Source organism: Megalops cyprinoides, chromosome 8, assembly GCF_013368585.1.
Source record: "Megalops cyprinoides isolate fMegCyp1 chromosome 8, fMegCyp1.pri, whole genome shotgun sequence".
NCBI classification, from domain to species: Eukaryota; Metazoa; Chordata; class Actinopteri; order Elopiformes; family Megalopidae; genus Megalops; species Megalops cyprinoides.
Window position 1 is genome coordinate 5,276,492 of NC_050590.1, and position 21,537 is coordinate 5,298,028.

The 21,537-nt window shown below is 44.7% G+C and overlaps 2 protein-coding genes across 2 annotated transcripts; one reads left to right on the plus strand and one right to left on the minus strand.

The window, feature by feature from the left end:
* The first annotated feature begins 738 nt into the window (after positions 1–738).
* psma4 (proteasome 20S subunit alpha 4) lies at positions 739–6,777 on the plus strand. Its single transcript, XM_036535122.1, has 9 exons — positions 739–767; positions 1,407–1,440; positions 1,650–1,692; positions 1,967–2,129; positions 2,583–2,660; positions 3,925–4,013; positions 4,464–4,594; positions 5,626–5,749; positions 6,586–6,777. Exons 2-9 carry the CDS (start codon positions 1,438–1,440, stop codon positions 6,744–6,746), a joined length of 792 nt encoding a protein of 263 aa, XP_036391015.1. The 5' UTR covers positions 739–767; positions 1,407–1,437; the 3' UTR covers positions 6,747–6,777.
* A 3,565-nt stretch (positions 6,778–10,342) lies between these two features.
* On the minus strand, positions 10,343–21,165 carry oaz2a (ornithine decarboxylase antizyme 2a). Its single transcript, XM_036535023.1, is given in 6 exon segments — positions 10,343–10,595; positions 10,901–10,986; positions 11,467–11,639; positions 14,606–14,686; positions 14,688–14,754; positions 20,966–21,165. Coding segments are annotated over 6 exon segments (558 nt in total). The 5' UTR covers positions 20,986–21,165; the 3' UTR covers positions 10,343–10,464.
* Between the last annotated feature and the right edge of the window lie 372 nt (positions 21,166–21,537).

Here is a 21,537-nt window from a genome sequence, read left to right on the forward strand (position 1 = left end):
TCAGACGGAATATGGACTTACATAAGAGAATGGTCCTGTGGATTTTGTGTCTTGTTTCTAGAGATTGCCAGTGTACAGGGTGCAGTGGTGTGTGCTGTAAGAGGTATTGGTGGTAGGTTTTGTTTTAGCTTGAGGATTTTTAATGTGAAGAGAGAGAAAGCTAGAGCAGAATTTAGCCAGAGATCTCTGTATTTGTATGAAGTGACCATGGTGTGCTCTGTGCCGTCTTGTGGTGTGATGTGGGAGAAGAGGGGACTCTTCCTACCATACAATTTAACCTTGGTTTGGCTGGAATTCAGAACAGGGTTAAGGGTAGACAAAGCATTCTGAATGTTGTGAGAGCTTTGCAGTTATCTAGGACAGAGACCAGGGAAGGGTCAGTTGAGTATAGGTCTATATCATAATCATGTAGATGAATTAGGGACCAGAACCTTGTGGTTGGTACTCCTTTAGCAATAAGCTATGTTTGACCTTACATGTACCCAGGTAAAGTTTCCTCATTAATACCAATATTTCTTAGTCTGCTGACGAGAGTGGGGGTTTTTACGGTATCAAAGGCCTTGGTTCGGTCAATAATTACGGCAGCTCAATACTATTTAGGGCAGGCTAACAAATGTATTTCGTCATCGTGACACACAGTGCGCGTTTGATCATCCACTCCACTAGGAGGCGGTATTGGATTGTTTTGTACCTCACATCAGTTTTCTTTTTCAACTTGTTGGTTCAGTGACGCCTGGTATTAAACTGACAGGACCGGAATCTAAAAGGTAACGTTATCTTGTTAAATGGCTAGCCATCTAGACATGAATAAGTAGCTATTTAGCCGTATTCATTGCAGCAATTGTTTCCTTTTCAGTTGTTGTAGAATTAAAATTGACAGCTGTGTGGGTGGTGTCAACATAGAGTTCCTGTTTTTGTGCAAAATTACCATTACTCCAGCGTGGTAGAGGTGTAGCTGGCTGGCTAGCTAAAGTTGCTGCTTCATGCTTCCACAGCAAGCTATGTATGATGCTTCCCCCCCACACATTCACCTATATATGGAGTAATTATATTCTGGAAACATAGCTGCTTTATTTCTATATTACTCAGTCATTAGCTAGATTAAATAAAGACAGAAGTGATATCAAATGTAGCTTTGTTGCTCTTTGCCTAGCTAACTCAGTAAGGTTATAGTTTTGTAGCAGTTTCGATTTCTCTGCTGCCTTTGTTGGGTAGCTTAACTAGCTATCCCGTTGGGAATTTTCTTACTCATTACCTGTGTTACACACCACCTACAACTAGACAGTACACCCACCTAAGTTAGCTTTGCTTTGAGTTGAGACCGGCTTCGAAGAGTTCTCTGTCTCACATGCAGATCTTTTATGAAAACAAGTAGGACGGTGGCTAACGTGTGGTTGCTCTTGCAGGGTTATTTATTTTTAAGAGGCAGCATCAATCATGGTGAGTCCTCCGTTGAGTTCTGTTTTTATCATTTAAATGTATAAATGCCAATTCGTCTACTTTTTTTTTTTTACTATCAGGTCAACCAATAAGTTACCTGAAATTACACTAACATGAAAGCGTTGTCCTTTAAGGTTTCCAGTGACTGTCTTTGGTAATGACATATTACAAAATCGTCTGATTAATAACACTGTTGTTGTTTATTCCAGTCTCGTAGATATGATTCACGGACGACCATCTTTTCACCCGAAGGCAAGTGAGCTGTTAGACCATGTTACTGGTTAACGTATCTCATAAAGCTGTCATCTCAGTTAACAGATTGTGTCACAAAAACTGCTGTTAGTATTGTCAACAAACAGCTTGGTATGGTAATATGTTCTTCTCGGAGTAGAAATGGTTAGCAGTATCGGATCGCACCGTAATTACATAATGATTTCGAATAATCAGTTGTGAAGCTGACAGATGCTAAACTCATTTAACGGTTAACCAAGTTTGTCTGACTGGTAATTGTTGTTGCTATGAGCAGGGCGCCTGTACCAGGTAGAATACGCCATGGAGGCTATTGGCCATGCTGGCACATGCTTAGGGATTCTGGCCAATGATGGGGTGTTGCTGGCAGCAGAAAGAAGGAACATCCACAAGCTGCTGGATGAGGTCTTTTTCTCAGAGAAGATCTACAAACTGAATGAGTGAGTGTGTATTTTCTGTTTGCAGTTACCTCCAATTTAGATCAGTCAGGCTCTGCTATCTAAACTGCCTTGGGAATCAAGAGAACGCAAGGTTCAGTCTGTTGTAGTTGCTACAGTAGAATAATATTTCAGATCAAATGGCAACAGGTGTTACACGCTAGCAAGCTTATATTTAAAACATTCCTCATGGAGCAAAAAGCGGCCATCACTCTTAACCTGGCGCTGAAACAGTGACAAAATGGTGAGGATTTGATGTTAGTTAATGATATACCATCATGGTTGCCACCTTTGTCTTTCTCATTAGTTCTCATTCTGTACCTGCTTCCCTGATATCCTTGGTTTTGCATGAGTCATTTCTGACCCTACACCTTGACTGACAGTACTGATGGCATTTTTAGTGGCTGCCTGCGGAGTGCAGCATTGAACCCGTTGCCCAATTGTGCTGTGTTATAGGGACATGGCCTGCAGTGTGGCAGGTATAACGTCGGACGCCAACGTGTTGACCAATGAGCTGAGGCTAATTGCACAGAGGTAAGGCAGGAGAGCACTGCATTCAACAGTGACGATGGTTATCTTGCAGTTAAGATGTTGTTTGAATTGCACTGCACACATGCCATTTGTATAACACAGGTGTAGTCTACATATGATGCTTGTGATGATTTGACTTGCGCATCTTTGTCAGGATGGAGCACAGTGCCATTTTTTCATCTCTCAGGTGGATGCTATTACATCCAAAGAGGAGATGTTAGTTTATGCTGTAATTGTACAAATCTGATAGTGCTGTGTCATCAAACAGACCTTGCTCTCAGCTGAGAACTGTCTCATTGTGGAACTGTACACATCCTGTCCCCGTACTGTCGCTATACTTACTGTATGCACTTTTGTAAGTCGCTTTGGATAAAAGCGTCTGCTACATAAATAAATGTAAATGTAAAATGTTTAATTTTACTAGATATTAAGTAACATGTATTTTCCAGGGTGTTTTTCCATGTCCTACTTGAATGGTTTAAACACGGATTGCAGACTTATTTCTGTCTCTCATGAGTGTCCCAAAATTCATATATCTATTACAACCAGCTAAGGCTGGGTGATATGACTTCAGATCAATATCATGATTATTTCAAATTTTTACCTCGATTACGAGTAATGAACGATTATTTATTTTATACGCTTTTTTTTTTTTTACTTTACACTACCCTCATAGTTCTCTGACAAGGTCTGTACTGTAAATATGCTGAACTGCTGGGATATTTTTTAATGTAGGTTTTGATACATTTTCGGTTTATTGCCCAGCCCTACAACCAGCTCCCCCTGGCTAAAAACTGCTGTTGAGAAATGGCTGAAAAGGGAATAGCTAGCCAAACCTGATCGTGTGTTGTGTGCATGAGCAGAAAAATAAAAAAGAAACAAACCCAAAAATTGGCATGAGGCAGACCTCCCAATCCAAGGTAGCAAAAGTGAACCCACAAACTCTGGGGATCTCCTTGCTGGCTCGGAGTCACAGCAGTGGTTTGTTTAGTTTATTTCATTACAAATGATGGCACAAAGATGACAGTCTAATGGCTTGGCTTGGCTTCAGAGAACTGACGGCGAAAGGGTGGCTCAAAAAATGTTCTTGTCTGTGTCCAAAACAAGATAATGATTCTAGCCCTGCTGATTGTAAGGTGTATTACTGATTTAATAATAGATAATGTCAGATGTGGGAGCTGCATGTGAAGTGAGTGATGCTATACTGTGCAGCCATCAGGTTGATCAGCTGTGGACAGTGACCCTCATGACTGTGTGTCTCACGCAGGTACCTGTTGCAGTATCAGGAGCCAATCCCCTGTGAGCAGCTGGTCACAGCACTGTGTGACATCAAGCAAGCGTACACGCAGTTTGGAGGTACAGTACAGCACAACTGAAGCTTCCTACCCAGGTCTAAGCAATCAATATTTGTTCTGTATGCAGCTGACTGTACGTATGTGTTATATCCCCCATACCACTGACATAAACTTTTAAGCTGTTGCCTTTATGCAGCCAGTATCAGAGGGATGAGTACTGAATGTGGGTGTAGTGTGTGGATTGTGCACTGTTAGTTAGGATGACTGTTTCTCTTGAGTCAAGCGTCTGCAGCATGTAGTTGTTTAACATTTGGGGGTCTTAGCATTTTTTCAATGAGTGTGGGGTTAGAATACACCAGTTGAACCATGATTAGCTAGCCTGCTTCATCATATGACACAGATACGATGCCCTTCTGGAGCAAAATATAATCTAAAACATAATCAGTTTCTATAACTGGTGTTACATTGCTGGTGTGATGTTGTGAAGTAATTGTTGCGTTTGTCTCCACAGGGAAGAGGCCTTTCGGGGTGTCCCTGCTGTACATGGGCTGGGACAAGCACTACGGCTTCCAGCTGTACCAGAGTGACCCCAGTGGAAACTACGGGGGCTGGAAGGCCACCTGCATTGGCAACAACAGCGCGGTAAGGCTACCATGCCAGGGCTAGGGGTATGATTCTTGCTTAGGGTGCAAGATGTCACAGGTTCAAATACTGGACGAGACCTTGCAGCATGACATTGAGTTGGCAAACCTCGAATGAAACTGCGCAAGCTTTGCTTGGTCTCTATTCCAAATTGACTGATACTTTGGCAGCAGTGTGGTGTAGTTGTAAGGAGCTGGGCTCGTAACCAAAAAAGGTCGCAGGTTCAATTCTGGGGCACTGCTGCTGTACCCTTGGGTAAAGAGCTTAACCCGAAATATCCAGCTGCATAAATGGATACAATTACAAAATCTGCACTGGATAAGAGTGTCTGCTAAATGACAATAATGTAATGTAATCTAATACTTAGTCTCAGTCAGGAATGAGACGTTCAAGCAGGCATATATCAGCTCAAAAAGGCTAAAGGCCATGGTGTGATAGGAGGTTGAGTGTGTCTTCAGTTCTCCTGACTGTAGACCCTGGAGTTTATATTTCTAGCTCCACTTCAGTAGCAAAAACTGATTAAAATAAGTAGGAGTGCTGTCAGAAATCCTTTGCTGTCATAGGTATTCATTACAAGTAAATGTTAAATTTACATAGGCCTGCTTTCTTTCCATCATTTTCAGCTTTGGTATAGCAGGGACACATCAGAGACCAGTATGCTGTTATCAGTAGAATAAGACTTGCCTTTGTGAAGGTGGTTTAAAAAAAAAAAGTCATACCAGGCTCATGACAGCAGAGGGCGCAGTTGAACTGTTGATTGTTTGAGGAAACGTTCCTCTTCCTGTAGGGATGCCACACACAACATCTTGATTTATATTGCCATTTTACGATGGCTTTACTCATTTCTAGCGCTGAAATTGAAGGCTTCCCTGTACTGACTGTGTTCAGTGAGCAAAGGGATGTTTGGTATTCTCCTATATGTGTTAGAAAGGGTTAGGTACCACAGCCTTTGACACGAATTGTGAATAAATAGGGTAGTTTAGAAGCGTGTTTGCTCATTTTTAATCTGTCATTTGTGTGTCCTTGCTCAGGCTGCTGTGTCCATGCTGAAGCAGGATTTCAAAGAGGGGGAGATGACGCTGTCGTCTGCCCTGGCCCTGGCCATCAAAGTGCTGAACAAAACCATGGACGTGAGCAAGCTGTCTGCTGAGAAAGGTGAGATCGGCGCACATTCACAGAGAGAGACAGAAGTGCGCAGGTGAGAATTAGTACTAAAAGGGTGAGGTGACCGGGACCTCTCACTCATGCATTGAAGCAGGTCTTACGGAACAGGGGTAATTGCTTTGCTGTGAAAGTGTGAATTGAATGACATCGGAACAACGGAACCAGTGAATGCGGCGCTGACCTGAGCTCCCTGTCAAAATTTTAAAGGCATAAAGATGGACTGCTAACGACAGCTCTATAACGCGAACACTAGAATTGATAAAGTTTGAAGTTTTTGCCATTTCGTATTTAAATGTATACATACGTTTTTTTAAAAAGCCTCATAAATAGCTAACGACAGCTCTATAATGCGAACACTAGAATTGATAAAGTTTGAAGTTTTTGCCATTTCGTATTTAAATGTATACATACGTTTTTTTAAAAAGCCTCATAAATAGCTAACGACAGCTCTATAATGCGAACACTAGAATTGATAAAGTTTGAAATTTTTGCCATTTCGTATTTAAATGTATACATACGTTTTTTTTAAAAAGCCTCATAAATAACGAGCCCTAACACTTTCGTGTTCCTAGACCATAGTCTGCAAGCTACACTATTAAGATGTAAGTAGAGAATATTTTATAGTAAGAAGATGCTTTGCTCATTTTCTCAGGTTTCATTGATTAGACGATGTTATTGTTCCGCATGACTATACCAAACATGCACGTGCGTTGTCCCTGTTGCTGGGGACTTTAACACGCCCTGTGGGTAAAGAGAGAGTTCTGGAAGGTCTCTGCGGGGGCCTGTGGGACTGATGTAAGGAGTGCTTGTTGTCTTGGCTGCTCCAGTGGAAATTGCCACGCTGACCCGAGAGAATGGGAAGACCAGGATTAAGGTCCTGAAGCAGAAAGAGGTGGAGGAGCTGATTAAGAAGCACGAAGCGGAGGAGGCAAAGGCTGAGAAAGACAAGAAGGAGAGGGAGCAGAAGGACAAGGACAAGGACAAATAAGCATCCAGCTCTCCCCTTTTTCTAAAGCATGTTTTTTCATGTTTTTTCTTAACATCATTTTGTTTTATCTGTCCTTTTTTTCTTATTAAATTTTAAAGCAACGTTCCTGTTGTCTGGTGTGCTGCTGTTACCTTTTTACTGCTTTGAGTACAGCGAGATGGATCGTGTTCATATTGGTCATTCTTGGTCAACTTTTGTATGGGTGCTATGGCATCATTGTAGTGTGGGATGTTGATTGCAGTGATTGACAGAAAGCTGTTCAGAAGTACCTATGTGTCAGTGCTTACTTAAGAAGAACACCTCCAAACCCATAATAGTGCTGGTGTAATAATTAATAAAAAAAAATATGGAAATCAGATTTATTTCTCCACATAATCTACTAGCAATGTATTTACATTATTTGAAGAATCACACTAAATTAGCATTTTTTGTCAAATCACTTTTTAGGTTTAGTGGCCACAAATCTTAAAAGGTTTTGCAGAATTAGGATTACTCTAATATCTGACTGTCTTCAAGGCTTTCGACCTGTACCATCAATTCAGTGGAAACGGTGCTTGTGCACGGAGGTGGACTTCTGAGAAATGCTGTGGTTTTAATTCGGTACCGACATTGCGCGCAAGTCCGTTATGTAAGGATGGGAAAGATTAAGGTCAGAAGTTGGTCTTTGGTTGTGTCATTTTAGCACTGGGGATTTTGGGACTGCACAGTTCTCTGGGTATACATTTCTGATACCATTCCCGAAACAAGGCAACATGTCATCCAAAGAAAACATATCTAGCGTCTGTGCGTACTGAATGACCTTAATGGTGTGGATTCTTGGGTGGTAGGGTAAAGACTGTGTGTGTTCAGCTGCAGATACAACACACAGTTAAATCCTGTTAACACACTAACAGCAAAACGTTCTATGACCAGAACAGATGTAGCTGGATTGGAACACCTGTCACGGGACTTTGTGTGCACGCAAAGGTTAACGCAGAACGCTTTTTAAATGAACATTTGTGGGTCAGGTTCACTGGCCCTAAGCCCGTTACAGATGCAGACACCTATTTAAAAGCGCTGAAGGTTAAGTAGTAGGACGACAAGGTATTAAGCACAGCGAGAGGCGAGGTCTTACAGCATGACTCCCAACATAGCATGAAAAATCACCCTTCCCCGGAGTCCTGGCTAGGTGCCAGACGAACTGCCACACTGCCATTGGCTGGATATACCACACTCCTCTGTCCAGAGATTGGGGGGGGGGGGGGGGGGCCACTGCGTCAGTGAAACAGCTCCGCAACCTTTCACAGTTCAGCCTCCGTTCAACAAACAGTGTATGAGCTCTGGGGCCCTGAAAGCAGAATGATTTTTTTTTTTTTTTTTGCAAGTAGAAAATGTTTATTGAGACAGTATGGAATGGCTCACACCTTCAGCAAGCTAAACATGAAATGTGAAAAGCACGTGAACCGATGAGTGTTTGCAGTGGGTTATTTTGGTCTAGCTGTTAGTGTTTTGAAGACCTACTAGTGCGAAACATAGCTTTTAATGGAGGCTTTTTAAATGCCACAGACTTTGTCTTTATGACTGTGGCAGCTGAATTTCACCCGTGTGATTTGCGATACTCAAGCAACACACAACGACAGAAGTAGAACATCACTTTTATTTGTTTTTTCTAACATACAGAAAATCCCATATATGAGTATGGATTGTCAATTTATGATTAATATTTGTACTTCCCTGTAAACATAAAACTAAGAACAATCAATCCAAAAAAAGAAGCAAAAATAAAACTCTACTTGGAAAGCTACAGAAACGAAAGCAGCCCCCTACACATGCAAACTAAAGCTTCCAGCAGTTGTACTCTGACAGACAGAACGCAATGCCAAGTATGTGCACAACTTCTGAATTATGGACTTCGCTGTGCTACTCCGAGTTAAGGTTTCCAATAAGTGAGGAATGTATGTGCATCTAGTTTCCCTGACCTGGCCAGGCGGTCTGGTCTACAAGCGCCACAACTGTATCAGGTGGGAAGGGGGGGGGGGGGGTGTTGTTAGAAAGCGCTTGACTGATGTACAGGATCAACCTGAATGCAGACTTGGAAGTGCTAACATTGAAGGAGAAGGGTGTGGGTTGGGAGTTGGGGGGTGGGGGGTAAGGGGGCGTGGAGCATTTCTTTGGCAATTCTGTCAGGTGGATAAACACTGCAAAAAGAATGGGAGAACTGGGCACATCTCTGAATGCAATGAACCGAAAGCACACCCATTCATTCTGCCGGTGTACACCTAAAGTGCTCATGTGTCACCTTCCCTGCTCTCTTCTGTGTGTGTGTGTATATGTGTGTATGTGCATGTACATTGGAGGGGGCATCTGAACATCTCATAAGACTGAGGAGTATAAGTGCCTACACACTTTCGCAGGCACATAAAGGCCCTTATAATATTTACACCTCTGTGGTTATGCATTGAACCCTGTGAAGCAGGGCTTGGTGGATGTGCTGCCGCCGAAGGGCTTTGGTGGTAAGCTAAAGGACTGTTAAGCTGATGGAAAACCCACTAAAGTGGGTCAAGTGTCATTGACCATAACAGGTCAGTCAATGTCACGATTTTCTATCACACAGCCAGCTGAGCCTTTCAAGTGCTTGTCAGTTCATTAACGACTGCCCCTTTGGTTTTTTAGCTACTGCTTTCTGGGAAAATGGTTTTCACAAAATCCATGTGAGCTGCACCAGGCGCCTGACTCGCCTGTAACATTCAATCTGGGCATGTTAAAATGTAGTCTGCTGCATACCTTCCTCCACACCCCCCCCCCCTAATGAACAAATCAAGCCTCAATCAACACCGCAGGCAGTAAATGTTCTCGGGTGCACAAAATGCAGTCAGGTGAGTTCATAAGAGGTGGCAAGGGCTGTCTGTCCTTCCTATAGCTGTGTAGGAGAACATGATCTTAATACACGGGGAGAACCTGTCGAGCCTGATTTTATGCTTCCTTTATCCCCTGGCAGAAGCCCCTTAATCAGCAAACGCTAAATGACAGCCAACCTGAGCTGAAAGATCCCAGCGACATGTACAATTACAATTTTATTTAAATAAAATTTTAAAAAATCACTGAGAAGAGCAAAATGAATATAGTTTTGAATTACTATGCTACCCAAAGAACTGACATTATGCAGATATTCCACTGGTTACAGTCCTTAAGCATTCTAGGTGCAGGCAAGTATCCCTGTTAACATCCACCCCATGCATGCTTCTCATTACATCGATGCACTTTTCAGACAAGGCCTGTATGCTGCGTATACAACTTACATAGAAAATCACAGACCCTTTGATATTACTTGCAAGGTTTTCTGAAGGATATGCAGTACTTTAGCACCAAATGACCCCGCCCCCTCCCCCCTCCCAGTTGCAAGAGTTGACAACTGCTAAGACACATGCCGGAATGGCAAACCACCAATGGGATGATCACTCAGTCCAAGCCCCGTCCCCACAACCCCCCCCCCCCCCCCATCTGCATCAGTGCTGCATCACCACAGAGATCCTCAAAGAACCCCCACCCTCCAGGAGGACAGACAGATTGCAAGTCCCACGGAGATTAGCCTACAGCCAGTTCTATATGCACAGTGCCTGGTTTGGGGGGGGCTGGGGGATAAAGGCAGTAAGTGGGGTGGGGGTGGGGAGGCGGGGACAGGGCAGGGTAGACAGATGCGCAGGTTGTGGGATGGGGGTGCGGGGCAGGGGTGTCGTCTTCATTCTTCATCGGAGCTGGTGAGATCCAGAGAGTAGACCATGAACAGGAGGTCTGTCTGGGCAGGCACCAGGGGGTGGCCTGGTTTCACTATCTCAAACCCCATATAGTGGAAAGTCTTTGTAATGGACACTGCAAGACACAAACACAATAATGTGAGCACTCAAGCCATACCCCCAGCACAATATCCTTTGCTTTGTTAGACACATATTAAATTACTGTGGTCTATCAGAATGAATGCACTTTAAAAGCCAATCCACCATACCGTTTCTACTTTTGAGTTGTGGTTATTATTGGCAGAAGCACAGACAGCTAAAACGATCGTCCATCATCCACAACTCATTCCAGCATAGGGGCTTCACTTCATAACTCACAGAACTAAACACGCAGGAATAGTTTGTACAGGGAGGGAAAAAAAAAAACATGAATTCTCTTACATCGATCCTCTCTGCTTTTGTAGAACCACAGGAACACGTAGCTGACTTTCAACTTCTCTTCAGCGAACTCCAGCAGACTGGTGAGGCTGCAGCAAGGGGGGGGGTGGAAAAAAGGAGAGATGACGCACTGACACTGCCAGCTTTACATAAACGTCCCATTACATAACAATGCAGGGGCAAGTGCAGCTCTCTCCTGAAGTAGCCCCTCAGTGCTGCCCCCACCTCCTCTTCTTTTAGACCGAAGTGTTGACGTATGTGCCTCCAGACCCAAACGACACCAGGCTACATCAGAAGGGTTTAGAATGATAATATATTGCAACTACTATAAGCATAGTGTGCTCCTGTCCGTAGGCTCGGTACCTAGAAATGCGCACTCTCCTTTGTTAAGGCCATACCTGGAGCCTCCTTCAAACAGAAAGTAACTTAGAGGACTAAGCACGATACCAATCCCTCTCAACACCACAACCTCACCATTGGGAGAACTTTATCACACCAATTTTAATAATTTACTGTGCAACTGTGAGAAGCTGTACAGGTGCAGGGAGGGTGAGGCGGGGAGCACGTACCCCTCTTTGCTGCCCTCTGGCAGTGCGCCGTCGGGGATCTCCAGGAAGAGGCAGTCTGAAGACAGCACTGTGTTCCAGCTGGACACGCGTGGCTCGCTCAGCTGGTACTGAAAGTGCAGGACAGGGGGCGACCCGTTCACAGAGCTGGCCTGTGTCACCGTCAGCCTCTCGTCCTGGGACACAAGGAGAGTGGGTAGGAGGGGGGGGTCACACAGTGTTCCGAGCTGACATTCACATTTCACTGCACACATGTGTACACACACACTCTCTCTCTCACTCTCTCTCACTCTCTCTCACTCTCTCTCACTCTCTCTCTCACTCAAACTCACGTGCGCACGCACGCGTGCACATACGCGTGTGCACACTGTCCCGTGTGGGTCATTTTCTCCAGTGAGACTGAAGTGAGGCTTCACTGATCCTACAGGGGGTGGAGCTGCCAACAGCTGTCAATCACTGACTTGCATCAGCCAATCAGATGAATTTGCTCTACACAGCTTTGACACAACTTGAGGCTTTGACAGCAGTGACTGTTAGCTCTGTGCTGGGGGTACTGAAGCTTCACTCTCCCATTTGGAATGCTCTTCATCCCAGCTACAACCCTATAGTCTGTCTGAGCATGCTCTGACCTACAAGTTTTCAACATTTACAAGTCTCTTGTAAATTGGCATGGGACTGTTATGGGAGGTGGTAAATGCACTAGTACTAGTATTGTCATTTAGCAGATGCTCTTACCCACAGTGTGGATTAGGTTAGGTTTACAGTTTCCATTTATGGAAATTTACTAATTTACCAAGGCAATTGTGAGTTAAGTATTTAGCCCACGGGTACAGCAGCACTGGCCGAGCAGGGAATCAAACCAGCAACCTTTCAGTTACAAGCCCTGCTCTTGACCACTACGCCACACTGCTGCCCTAAAGTCGTCATCCATTAAATCTCCATAAACAATCAGGTGATAGTTTAAGACCGAATCTGCTTCAGGATATACTGCATTGAGTCCAGCCGTTTGCTCTCACAAGTGAGTCTTTCACGGGCCTCACGGGAATGTTGACCCCACAGGTATTACTGAGCTGTCTGATCCTAACCCTCTTAGCTCCAGGTCACGTGTGTGAACCATTCATTCCACTGCAGATACATACATACGGAGGTGACACCTTCACAATGCCTTCAACAGCATTTCCGCCGAGCATAATCAGATGGACTCCAAATGACAAACCATAAACAAGGTTAGGTTATTCACCTGTACAGTGCATAGAGGCTGAGTAAGCCTCACAAATGTCACAGACGGTTAAGCCTAGTGATGGACTGATAAATCGTACACATGCCCAATACATGGGATAGGAGCACACTATATACCTTGTGCATATACTACAAACATGCACATATACCATGTACTTATTGTGAAAAATTCTGTTAATACACATACACTATATACTAAGTACCACTTTCGTAATGCGTTGTTACTGTGATAAACTGTTCTGTATTTTAATGGTGTGTTGCAAAACACTGCAAGAAATCACACAGCGTTGTATACATAGCGATCCCGTGAATGTTCTTGTCTTTGCCTTGGTTAACCTCGGGAGAACATTTTAACTGACAGTCTTTAATTAGTTGGTAGTTTAAGCTTCCCCCCTCTCAGCTGGCATCTCATTACTTGAAGAGGTCATTTATTTGGTTTCTCTGCGCTGATGTGACAGCTTTGTAAGTCACCTATGTTATACATATCTGTGGAGTTCATCAAAGGGAGGCCACTGGGGCATGCCCTGCCAAATTACTATCCTACATTGCGACTGCGAATTAACTATGTGCATCTAATCCCATACATTATATGTGGACGTTTTCCTTCAACGTATGTGTTGGTATTGTGTTGTGAATAGTACAGTCCTTTTATCGGGGATATTGTATGGTAGTTGTGTGTCGTCCCAGGCACACTAGTGGTCTCGGTCCTGCATCCGGCACGGGTGTTTGCCTACTTGTGTAAAATTTTATGAAGTTTTGTTGGACGCACTTTGTGCTGGACTTCGAGATCTCGCTCTGGATAAAAGCAATCTGCTATGTGTCAAACACGTAACGTCTGATGTTCTCACATCTTGTACATCTCTCTGGGTAACAGTGTAAATGGCAACGTACTGTATACCTGACTGTGGGAGATCACTGTGCATGCTGCACACATTAACAGGGCAACAAACTTGCACTCAGCCAACACATTTGTTTACAAGTTTGTTTCGTAAAGGGCAAGATATGAGCGCCAGGCACAGTGACCTACATTCCTGCGACTGTGTGCAAACAGACCACACAGTTGTTCTCAGCTAAACTGCAGAAGCGCAAACAGAAGGGTGGGAGAGTTTTCTCCAGCTGTTCAAAAAAATAATACAATCGATTTGTCATAATTTAGCACCCGAGCAACATACTTTTCACCTTCTCCATGTTTCAGTGCACCTGCTTTAATGACTGCTTTGCAAGAAATGGCCTGTCACATGACCTAATTTATGTATATAATTGTTATGAAGGTCACTCTAATCCTAAATATTTAACATGGCACAATTAAATACAACCTCTGTGCTTCAGCTGGTGCTCCCTGGCCAGCAGACAGCAGAGTAAGAGAGAGCGTGATACTATGGACTAGCACTCTTTCCACTGCGGTGCCAATGAAAATGATTGCAGACACCCTCAGCTGTTTAAGGTCACAAGACATTTCACAGAAAAAAACAAGTACTGAGGTTTACCATTTCAAGCTTATGTTGGCACAGCAAAATTCAAAGTGGAGAAAAACACATATGGTGCAATTCAAGAAACCAGGAAGTAAACACTGACTCCCTGTGTTGGCTATATATTGTCCACACTTTGCACTCGGTAAGCGCTTGTGTGAATGTAGAGGGGTGTGCTGTGTGGGAGTAAGAAAAGCAAAGACACTGTTGGTATTTTTGTACATAAGTACATAATGCGTGTGAAATTCTTTGTGAAACCATAATACACTGTGGTCAGATCTGCAGTTCACCGTTACTCCCATAAAAAAACCACTTCTAAACTAGGGTGACCATACGTCCTCTTTTTCCCGGACATGTCATCTTTTTGGGACGCATTTTTAGGGGGAGGTTGGTCAAAGGTCGAAGGCAGGAGGGGGCAGAGTTCGGCGGCTCACCTTGTGTAGGAGCACGTTGAGAGAGTGATCCCTGCCAATCCCTCGCCCACCCGGGATCTTCGCTAGTGGGTGAGGGGCATCAGGAGCACCACAGAGGCCCTGGAACCTGGTGTCTGGAGCAGTGGAGGTTGGATCCCATTAACGAGGTACTGCAGGGGGGACATGAACATAGAGATAAGGTGTGAGGACCAAGCCAAAACTCAACAACACACATACAAGGAGGGCATTAGTTACCTAGGGCATAGGTAACTGAGTCACTGTGGTTGTACCAACTGCTGGGTCCTGTAAAAGTTAATGCTGCAATATTAAGGATTCACACTTAACAGCAATGGTTCCATGATTTAAGTGGCAGGAGATACTGCAAACATGGCTAACACGATAGCATAGGTGCAGTGTTATAAATGTCACTACAACCCACTCAACCCACAAAACTACACTGGAGGTAGCGTGTGAGTCTCTGAGACTGGTACCCTCTCAGTAGCTGTAATCCGTGAGACTGAGGTCAGGATGAAAGGTGAGGAGTTTTCAGAGCCACTGCATTTAGCTGCACAAAAGCGCAGCAAAAGGACGCTTAACACCAGATGCCTTCTGCTGAAGACAATCTCTCTGCTCCCTGCAACAGCGCGATCACACTTTGGGGTGTTAATCCCCGTCCCACAAATAGCTGCCCTCCCCACTTCTTCTCCCAGACACCGCCCCACCGTGCCCCTTAGCGCTGCGCCTGGATCAGTTTTGGCTGCTCTTCAGATAGTGGTTAGGGTTGGGACTGGGGTCAGAAAAGCTGATCCAGGAAAGGCGCTGTTTTTTTGGATGGGGGGCGGGCTGAAAGTAGCACATCTGAGACTCAGGCAGATATGGAAGTGTTGCAGACAGAACTCATGACACTGCACTCAGTCCCACAGCAATGCACCCCCCCCCCCCCCCCCCACACACACACACACACACACACACACACACACACACACACACACACCACCAGGACCTGTCGTCCTTTTCATTTCTTTTATAATCGGTCGCATGATGCGACCGCGAACCAAACCGGGGCCATGACGCAAACGAGAGATCTGTCTGCCCCCATCACCAGCTGACCCTGAGGCCGCGTCCCACTGCTGTCACGTCAAGTGACATCCCATAAATCCCCACGTGGGTAGGGTGTTCCGTGGCTCAGCGGCTCACCAAAGCTGCAACACCATTAACCTTGGGCTCCCGGGCGGGGAGATGAGACGCACGGTGTCAAAAGCTAATGACTCCTGAAAACTCCCCAACGGCTCGACCACAAGAGACTTTCAGGACGCCAACTAAGCTCCCTGCCACTTTCGAGCCTTCCTGCAAAACAAGTTTGGCCTACTGTAAAAGTACAGTAGTCTTGCGTGATATAGCCTCCGGGACGATGACACCACAAGTGCACCTGAAATCCCCGTTTCAGACGGTAGGAGGAAATGAGTGGCTCGGAGCTGGCTGCTGTTAGTCAAAGGCATGCATCACAAATAAGCACATGATCCTGTAAACGCGTCTGCAAATAGCTCGGGGGCTGGGAACACGCAGCGCTGGGGTGTCGGTTACGGTTCAAAGTTTTTGGGCCAGTAATAACAGCCCTTCAAACTGGGTCTACAAGCACACTGACTGCATTGGGTCGAGAGAGCGTCTAGCTGGATCTGACCGCCAGCGCTACCAGACCTCTGCAGCTTTTAAACTCCCAAAAAGACCCATAAAAGACCCATCTCTCTTGTTTGTTTTTCACTGCCTTAGTCCCACACAACGGTGTCAGCCACCAGTGCTAATAAAAAAAAAGGGGAGTCTAGGTACTGGCACTGGCTGCCACCACCGCCAGGGCTAAAAGGAACACATCTGTCACATAAAACCTCAGAGACAACAAACACGGGTTCGATTTTAATAATCTGTTTATAGAACTCCAGCCAGATTATTTGGCAGGGCAGCGTAAAGGCAAACCACATCATCTGCGGCCATGGCAACTAAACAAGTATCCCAGGTGACCCAATCTGCATGGCAACGAACATCGGAGCGCCGAGTCGTGGTTGAATGGCCGTAACGAACATAAGACGTGCCTTTCCCGTATTCTGCGTGTCACAACTTGCCGTCTCGTCCTTCCCTACCAACTATCCGAAATCATGTGTATTTGAAAGTACGGTAGCAATGGGATCACTCTCTCTCTCTCTCTCGTCTTGATCCTAAAGCTCCGCTTGATTTGCATTCGGCAACAAGCAGGTGCCCTTTTCCATTTGCATTGTTTTCAAAGGGGCAACAGGAACGGCAATTCAAAGTCGAACAATTTCAAAGTGGCTAAAACGTTCAACAACAGTCCCCGTTGCTACATTTACACTGTGTCATCCATTTCATCTCAAACACAGAATGCAGAATCTGTAGTTCCTTAGACCGAATCAGTCTCAGACTCTTCAAGTCGTCATTTTTTTTCCCCCCGATATGGAAAAGCTCATAGCTGGTGACTGAAATGCCAGCTTGTTTTGAAAGGCAACACTCTTGCCCTCTGACATTCACCCATCTCTCTCCAGCCCCCACTCACCCCATTTCATGCTAGCAGGAGGCCCCGCTCAGGGTCTGATCACAGATAGGGTCACAGCAAGGCATAAAAGGAGGAATTGGGTCAGGAAATTGGGAGGGTGGCAGCAATGAGCACTGCCCCATATGAGCAGGACGCAGGGCAGACCCACAGCAAGCCGAGGGAACGCGCATCAGCCATACTACCAACCGTTACTGTGCATTTGCTCTGAAATATAACAACCCATTATTACTCGGACCTGCTAGCCACTAAACCATGCTTGCTATCATTTTGATTCTGCTGACTGGCAAGGAATGGTCATTTCTCAAAATCCCGTACTCAAGTAAAGGTCTTACTCAAGTGCTTTATATAATCGGCCCCAGGGAACATCTGGGTAGTGCAGCGATTGTGTAACCAGTAAAAACATGTCGGAGGGGGTCTCCGGTGAAGCAATATGGGTGTGCGCTGTGTACAAACTGCAGAACCCGACTCTGAATGGACCCCCTCTGCGAAATACAGGGGTGCCTTTGTGTTTACTGATCCAGCGTTATTCCAAGCAATCGACCTATCAACCCCTTTGTGTTTGGTCAGCAGGAAACCTGCTTGCTGCCTGCAGGCTTTAGCCAGTTGGGAAACCATTGTGCCTGGTGCATTAGTGTCAGGAACATTTAGTAACCATAAGGTCATAAATTACTGCGTGCACTCAACATGTTTTATTGCGAGACAAAAGAACACTCTTTGGAAATGATCTTCCAGTCAGCGGCACTGTTTTCGGTTCTACGCCGTGGCTTCAACAATAAAGTGTCCGGCTGCCCGATTTCGGGCCGGCCGTTCCCCGAATAATGAATTATTGGCTTCGGTGGAGTGTTTGGTCTGGTGGCTGGTGAGTGTGAGTGTGGCGGGTTTCCAAAGAACACAAGCTCCAAAAACAGGATGCTGGGTGTCCTCCAACTCGGCAGCTCAGCCGGAGACTCCCAGCCGGAATGGAAGGAGAGTGCCAGCAGAAACTGAGTCCCCTTCCAAATTAGTGGTAGATCCTGCGGGTGCGGAGGGCTCAGAAAACCAAATAAAACAAACGAAGGCACCCCTGTCATGCGTATCAAACTGTGACTGATGATGTGTGGGCGGATGAACGCATCTGATTATCTCTACGGCGGACACGGAAAATGCAAATGATTGATAACCAACTGCAAACTTCCATACCCCCCCCCCCCCCCCCCCCACTCCCACCACCCCTTCTTTCAATGCCTGGCTCAATTCCAGAGCAAGCTATTGGAGAGAGGCACATGCAACCCCTGCCTGCGCTGGGATCGATATCACAACAAGGTGACCTTGCATACAGAATATCCTATGTGCTCCAAATTGATAATGATGCTGTGTGCAAACACATACACATAAAATTAATTTGGGACAACCGAAATGTCTGGTCTACGTACATGTCTCGGCCATGAATTAACTGAACTCTACTCTGCTCTGCTAATCTACAACAATGCACTCCTCTGACACCTGCACCCCAACTGCCCACCTCTTTCAGGCCACCTTTGTGGAATTAACAGGGACAAAATCCGTCCCTCCATTTTTTTACATGTTCATTACCCTATTCTGCTCTTTTTGTTTCCCAGACAAGTTACATAAATTGACCCATTTTTATGACAAGACATTTTCATGGGGCTCCATTTTTTAATAGGTCGGCTCATTTCTCATAACTTGTTCTTCCTGACAGGCACTGTGTACAAAAAAAAACATCATTCGCCTAGCTTTGATTAAATATAAGTTTAAATATGCACTTTTCAAGACTTCCAGCACACTGTGGTGTCAAAACACTTTTAATGTCTAATCAGCACAGGACTTGGACAGACTATCCAAACGCTCTCAAAATCTGCCGATCCGCTCAAGAAGTGCCCTGCCTACATGGACTGGTCATAATTGTTTTTCTGTACTATTGTGACTGCTGTGGGGCTTGCCTGAAGTTATCTCGCAAGGCTTTATGTTAGCGTCCTTGTCTGGAACAGGAGGGAGCCAGAAGAGTCAGTTATGTAATGGTCGTCTGATTTGGAGCGGCAGATACAGTACCTGCAGCCTCCCCTGACACACACAGCTGACAAAAGCCCAGCAATTCTAAAAGCTCTGTTGGGCTCTCTGAGCGTTTCAGACAAAGAGCTTTTTATAGGGCAACATCTGCCTTCCACAGATGCTAGCGATTGAAGCGGAAAAACGTCTCTGCTCTGAACCGTGCCAGATTCATTTTTCTATGTAGGTTAATATCAATGCTGTAAAATATACAACCACCGCCTCTGTAGACATTTTACGCTGTAAAACTGTGAGGATATGTATAGGACACAAAACTGAAATTCATAAGAGTACAAAATATTACAAAGAATGTAGACTAAAAATAAAGAATTTGTGTTTCAAAGAGATTACAAGGCCATCTTCGGCCTTTCCTAGCCTGTTGTGGCAACAAGACAGCTTCCCTTGAGAGCAATTTCCCTCCCTGTCAGTTCTTTGTTGCAAAGCCGATTACAAATCAAAGCAATCCTCAGTCCTTGAGCTAAGTATCTAGGTAGATAGACTGTCACTGTATAAGACTGTAATGTGTGCACATAGTTATAGCTAATCATAGCAAACGCGGTGTCTACGATTTGAGGACAAGGCGGTCGCACGGTGCATCGATACGCGCATCGTCACAGTTATAATTGTATGCATTCAGCCAGATCACATTTTATTTACTGACCCTGTAATGTTGTCTTAGGAACATCATGTAGCTAGCTAGGTACATTGCGCAAAACACACAGACCCCCAGACAGGGGGGACGCAGCAAAGGAAAAAGCGGAAATGTTTGCAGAAATTTGACACTGCCCATGTACGCCGTGCTCAAAACATTAGCTTCTGCAAGATGCCTAACTTGGCTAACCAGACTAGCTAGCCTAGCTACGTCGTCTTCAAAACAAGTCTCGTCGGCGGCCTTAAGCGTGACTTATCATAGATCACAATTGATCATGGAGATTTAATATCATAGAATAAATAATGAGTTAAGTAATGCTGGTTATTTAACAGCTATCTTAGCAAGCTACCTAGACAACAAACGTAGCTGGCCATTTAGCTCTAGCAAAATATTTACTCTAGCTAACTATCGTTGCTAAAACGAAATTCAGAAAGATTCTGGAGTCATATGTCAATTATAGTACAGGATCTAAACAGACAGCGACATAAATCTATCAATTAGCTATCTAGATAGCTTGGTATTTGGGACGCTGTCCTTTTTGGATTTAGCCAGCAGGCTAGCTGGTTGGATTTTTGGTGGATTACGGTAGGATACGATAAGTGATTATCTAGCGTTAGGTATGTCATAAGCGGTAGCTAGCGCCAACTTTTTAGCTAGCTAGCTTTATGCACTTCAGGAACTAGCTCATAGAGTAGCTGTATTGGCTAGCATGGACAGATTGTTGGCTAGGTAGTTTTCTAACAATCCAAATCTGTAACAACAGTTAGCTATACGGTGCCAAAATGCAGCGAGGTAGTGTAGCTTGCTTAGATAACTTGGTAAACCAACTGCCAGACATAAGTCTTGCTTACATAGCAGGCTAGCCAACGAATTACTAATAACATTACGTTATTAATCAGAGAAAGCCAATCAGAAATTAAGAAGTGAAACTGAAATAACAGATCCAGCCAGTTAGCTGAAGTTAGGTAGCTAGCCAGCTATATCCAAGTTAGGGCTACAGCAAGACATAATAAAAACAATGAAATATACTAAATTGCTAGCAAGGTAATGGTTTAACTTTAGTTAGTTGCATACTTCATTGTACTGGCTAACGTCCACACATTAAAATTGCAATGCCTACCTTTCTTCAGTATTTAGCATGATGACTTCTGGAAAATCTAAAACTTATATCCCCGTTGACAACCAAAGCAATGACTATTTAATAAAAGCTCCACTGAATAGTTCACCATTCGTAAAATGTCAGAATTGGAGCAAAAGTTTCCAGGCTCTATCTGTAGCTAGGAAACCACAATCTCAAAGGGAGACCCAGTACTCGTTCCTTGTTTCTCGAATAGTCAAGTGAGAGCGTGCAAAGGGTTATTTAAATGTCAGGTGCAAGGCATTGTGGGTAAGAAATAAACAGGAAGCCACGTGACCAGCTACCAGCCTCTCATTCACTGCGAGCGATTTACAAAGCAGTCAGTGCACGCCAGCCGCATGCGTATTGCAGTTCATGAGGAGGACCTTGGTCGTATTGGAAGTGGTAACAGAGGTTTGTAAATGTCTGAATTTCATTATTTAGTACTTGTTAAATTTTAGCACTGGTAACCCATGGCAAAACAGAGCCCCTTCTCTCAATACTGCAAAACAAAACAGCACGCGCACAGCTTACCCCTGGGAGATGTATTTTATGTGCGCAGACGTTCTTGTCTT

What these genes read in the sequence shown, in the direction of transcription:
- psma4 (XM_036535122.1), top strand. An exon ending in AAGATCTACAAACTGAATGA is followed by an intron (nt 2,130 to 2,582) that starts GTGAGTGTGTAT and finishes GCTGTGTTATAG; the next exon opens with GGACATGGCCTGCAGTGTGG. An exon ending in AGCGTACACGCAGTTTGGAG is followed by an intron (nt 4,014 to 4,463) that starts GTACAGTACAGC and finishes TTGTCTCCACAG; the next exon opens with GGAAGAGGCCTTTCGGGGTG.